Below are 4026 nucleotides of genomic sequence, written 5' to 3' on the forward strand. Positions count from 1 at the left end.
TTATGTTGAACAAATACTTTTATTTACAAGAGCATATGTGAATTTTAAAATAAAAAAATGAAACATGTCTACTTTCAGTCTTCAGTCTGCTTTAGCTTAAGTCTCCAGCTTGACTCATTTGGCTTTCTAGTTTGAAGATCAAATTTGTGGCAAAATGGTAATAATCTAGTAGTTTGGTGCCAGTCTTGGTCCTGGAAAGCACCTGGCCTAGCCTAGTCTCTCCGTACATAGAAGATATTGTATCCCAGTTCCACCATGGCCCCGAGCAGCAGGGCCCAGAGGGGGATGAACACATAGGCCAGTTTCATGGTGGTGAAGCGCTGCAGCTTGGCACACAGGGCCAGGCAGAAGGCCAATTTCAGCAGCATGGCAACGAGGTACCAGACTTTCTTCTTCATGTTCTGGGAGCCGTTGCGGGGGTCAAAGCCAGACTTGCAGCGTCCAGCCATTTTTACAATTAACATGACGAGAAGAATTGTGTCAAATATCCACACTGGAATAAAAATGAGGAACCAGTTCCACGGTGCTTTCTCATCCAACTTCAGCACCAGCATGATCAGGAAGAGTAAGGTAAAAAGCCATGTCAGCAGCACTCTTTGAGCCAGGGACATTCTCATTTAAACAGCTTTGAGAGGAAGGCCTTTGCTGTCAGCAACAAGCTAACAAAACAAAAAGGGGAGGGCAGGCATCAAAAGATGGCTCTACACCACCATGAGGCATATTCCATAAAGGAGACCAATTCCTTGCTCTTGCTTTCCCACTCCTAGCCTCACCCACATACTGCTTCCCAGCACTTTCATAATTAGCATGCTCAGCTGAGCAGTGTTTGTTCCAGTCCACCATTCCCTTGGAGTGCCTTAAGTCAGCTGTGTAAGTGCCTTCATCTAAATTTGTTCTATGAAACAAACTGTACTTTAATCCTAAACAAGCTGTCAGACTCATTTAGGGATTTCTGAATGTTAAGAATATGTTTAGATCCATTTTTCATCAGTACTGAGGCACTCAGAGCCAGCACTTGACAACAAAACATAACAGTTCTGTCTCTGTAACAAAATAACCACAGTAAAACCTGAACCAGCACAAAGAGCTCAAAAACCCTCAGAGGGATCCTGCAGTGTGCAGAGCTGCAGCTGAACTCATCTGGCCTCAGACTGAGCCACTGAGCACTGCCCAGCTTTCTGTCAGCCAGCAATCTTGAAATGACTAAAAGCTACAGATAAGGTTTGCTTCTTGGCAGGTATCTCAAGTATTTCAGACACTGGCTGACAGGTTTATTGGCTGGGTAGGATATTTAAATTTCTCTGTAGTCATGACAAAAGAAAAGTAAGATAAATGCATCTGCTGCTGCAGTCATGAAAGTGAAGTTTTTATCTTCCTAACGGGATAGTTTTTACCACTGCATCTGCCAAAAGCCTTTCACTACAGGTGTAAAAAGCAGAAGTGTGAAGGACTGTGATCTTCCTCTAGATTTCACGCTACAAAAATGAATAACTTTTACCAGTGAAATGGTGCTGAAATATGTATTTTAATTATTTCAAAACTTTGAGTTAAAATTTTTACTAATTCCCTTTAGAACACAAATTGCCTTTCACCTGAAATAAGAAAGTGAGCTTTGATTTGTTCCAGACTAGACAAATATTTGAATTACTGGAAGTGTGATGTTGTGTTCTGAAGCACTGAATGCTGAGCACCAGATGCTGAGGGAAGGACAAGAGCTGCTTCCCTCTGTGCCCAGGAGCTGCTGCTGCTTCCTGTGAGTTATTTCCAAGGCACACAGCATCACCTGACTGTGGCTGCTAAACTCACCCAGCAAGCAGAAATCTACAAATCTACTGCCACCCTTTTTTTTTTTACTGGAATAGTTTTTTTGCCAGATTAGGAAGTTGAACAAATTCTGTGCTCAAATAAGATTTGCTGCTGGAAGGAGGGAAATAAAAGTTGCTGTCTCAACTGGTTATGAGATGACCTATTTTACAGTGAGGGGATAACAATTCTGTACATCATTAAAATCATCCTACAGTTTAAATCTGCATCTTCTGATACACTGTTCAACAAACAGATGTACTATTTTGTTCACTCTGGGTTTGAAGTTTGAATGGATTTGATTTAGTGGATTTGATTTAGTAAGATTTCTTGTAAGAAGATCCAGTTTTGCCTAAAATAATCTAAATTGGAGTTGCAGTCAGTGCATCCCCTTTTTGTTTTGGGGCTGACACTTGTGTCCAAATCAGGCCAGTTCCCTGAGCTGAACTAGAAAAAAAAGAGAAAGTTTAAGGTAGGATTTTGTAGCTTTGCTTTTCACAGTCTCAATTCTGCCCAGATCACCAAAGGGTCTGGTCAAAGGCAGTTCCTGACAGGGTGGAACCAACTCCCCCAGCCTTCTCTGTGTTGGGGAAGAGGGGAAACTCAGAAGCAGCACTCGAGAGTTAAGGGGACAAAAAAATTGGAGGAGGTTTAGATAGCATTGTTTTGCTCTTGTTACAGAAACAAACCTAAACCAGCTGGCAGGGGATTGCAGAACAATTGCTATGTCTGGCCTGAAGCATTTACAGTATTTTGAAAACACTTCCAATACTCTCAAGTGCAAGTCTGCAGCTAAAGTGAGGAGTCATGGTCTGAAATGAAGTTTCAACATCCTTTCCATGAGAATGTTTTTCAAAACCAGTTCTGGAAATCAATGCTACAAACACTACAAGAAGGACAACTCTCTTATTAGCAAACTGGAGAAAGCAGAAACCAAACAGAAACAGACTGGAAACTTGGGTCTGAAAGGAAAAAAGAAACTCAACACTCTTAGAAGTATCAGGTTATCAGATACTCAAAGAAGGTGCTATCACCTGTCTCTGGAGGAAACACAAAGCTACTGAAGATGTATTACATGGGGCTACTCAATTTGAAGGTTGTTCACTTGAAAATACTTTCAGTTTGCTAAGAACCACTGGAAAAAACAGGCAGAAAATTCAGCATGGGAAGAAGTTACACTGCCTTTCTCTGACCTAACAGAGAATCCTGCCAGATTGGGCAGGACTGCAGGGCTCCAGTCAGTTTTAGAGGCATTTTGAGATGAAAACTCAAGAAAATCCAAGTGCACTTTTGAGATCTTAAGAGTCTAAGTAAAGAAACCTACCAGATTTTGAAGAGAGATTTGAGAGCTGGATATAGAGCTGACATAACAATGAAGGATTTGATTGCATGGAGCATTTGATGATCTCATGCTGAAACAAAGATGATGGGCAGATTCTTTGCTAGAGCCCAGCTATCCCAGCAAGCTGGGTGACACTGGGAAAAGGATGCAGCTGTGCCACAGGCCTGGACTGGCTCTTCAGTGAGAACACTGATGGGATGTGAGAGAGTGAAAATAAAAAAGCTCCTGGCTCCTATTAAAGGACCGACATAATTAGATAGTGAATATTTTCAGTGAGCAGAAACTATCCAAGGAGCATCACTGACCTTGGTGGGATGATCTGCATAACGAGGATATTATGATAGCTAATACTGTCCTGTTTAGGAGAAAAAAATAAAGAGGGCAAGTTACACATGACACTCAGCTCAGTAGTAATAACATGAACCTACACATTTAGATTTAAACCTTGAGCATCGCCTAAAAAAGTCCTGAAATTCGTATTATGGTGAAACCATACTAAACAGAACCCTAATTCGATTAAATACCACTTTAGAGCCTATTCCGATCGTAGGGGTAATTTAACACTTCGAAAGAAATACTGCGGTAGGCCCGGCTTAAAACCCCAATTAAACACCGCTTTGCATTCACAAACTCGGCCCCTCCCTCGGCCTCACGGCCTTATCCCATCAGGCCCCGCTTCCCCGGCCGTGCCGGCGGTCCCGGAGGCGGGAGCCCCCCTCGCTGCCCGTCACCTACCGCAGATCCCGGCGCATCCCCCGGTCCGCGGGGCCCGCGCTCAGCTGAGGGGGCGCGGGGCCCTCCCCGCCCGCTCCGCCTCAGGGAACCTCCCGCCTCCCTCACCCGCCCCGCGCCTGCTATTGGCCAGCGGGGGCGGCGCGGCT

At 43.8% G+C, this 4026-nt stretch overlaps 1 protein-coding gene across 2 annotated transcripts; it reads right to left on the reverse strand.

The window, feature by feature from the left end:
- Nucleotides 1-3975, reverse strand: TMEM60 (transmembrane protein 60). 2 transcript variants are annotated; one of them, XM_031059045.1, is made up of 3 exons: nucleotides 3881-3975; nucleotides 3451-3500; nucleotides 1-659 (listed from the first exon to the last, which is right to left on the reverse strand). In XM_031059045.1, exon 3 carries the CDS (start codon nucleotides 615-617, stop codon nucleotides 213-215), a length of 405 nt encoding a protein of 134 aa, XP_030914905.1. In that variant the 5' UTR covers nucleotides 618-659; nucleotides 3451-3500; nucleotides 3881-3975; the 3' UTR covers nucleotides 1-212. The 2 variants fall into 2 exon arrangements, with proteins under 2 accessions (XP_030914905.1, XP_005423588.1); XM_005423531.3 differs by lacking the exon at nucleotides 3451-3500 and having other exon boundaries at nucleotides 3881-3974.
- Between the last annotated feature and the right edge of the window lie 51 nt (nucleotides 3976-4026).

Source organism: Geospiza fortis, unplaced genomic scaffold (assembly GCF_000277835.1).
Source record: "Geospiza fortis unplaced genomic scaffold, GeoFor_1.0 scaffold424, whole genome shotgun sequence".
Classification (NCBI taxonomy): domain Eukaryota; kingdom Metazoa; phylum Chordata; class Aves; order Passeriformes; family Thraupidae; genus Geospiza; species Geospiza fortis.

What these genes read in the sequence shown, in the direction of transcription:
- TMEM60 (XM_031059045.1), bottom strand. Translation starts at nt 617, where the DNA reads ATGAGAATGTCCCTGGCTCAAAGAGTGCTGCTGACATGGCTTTTTACC.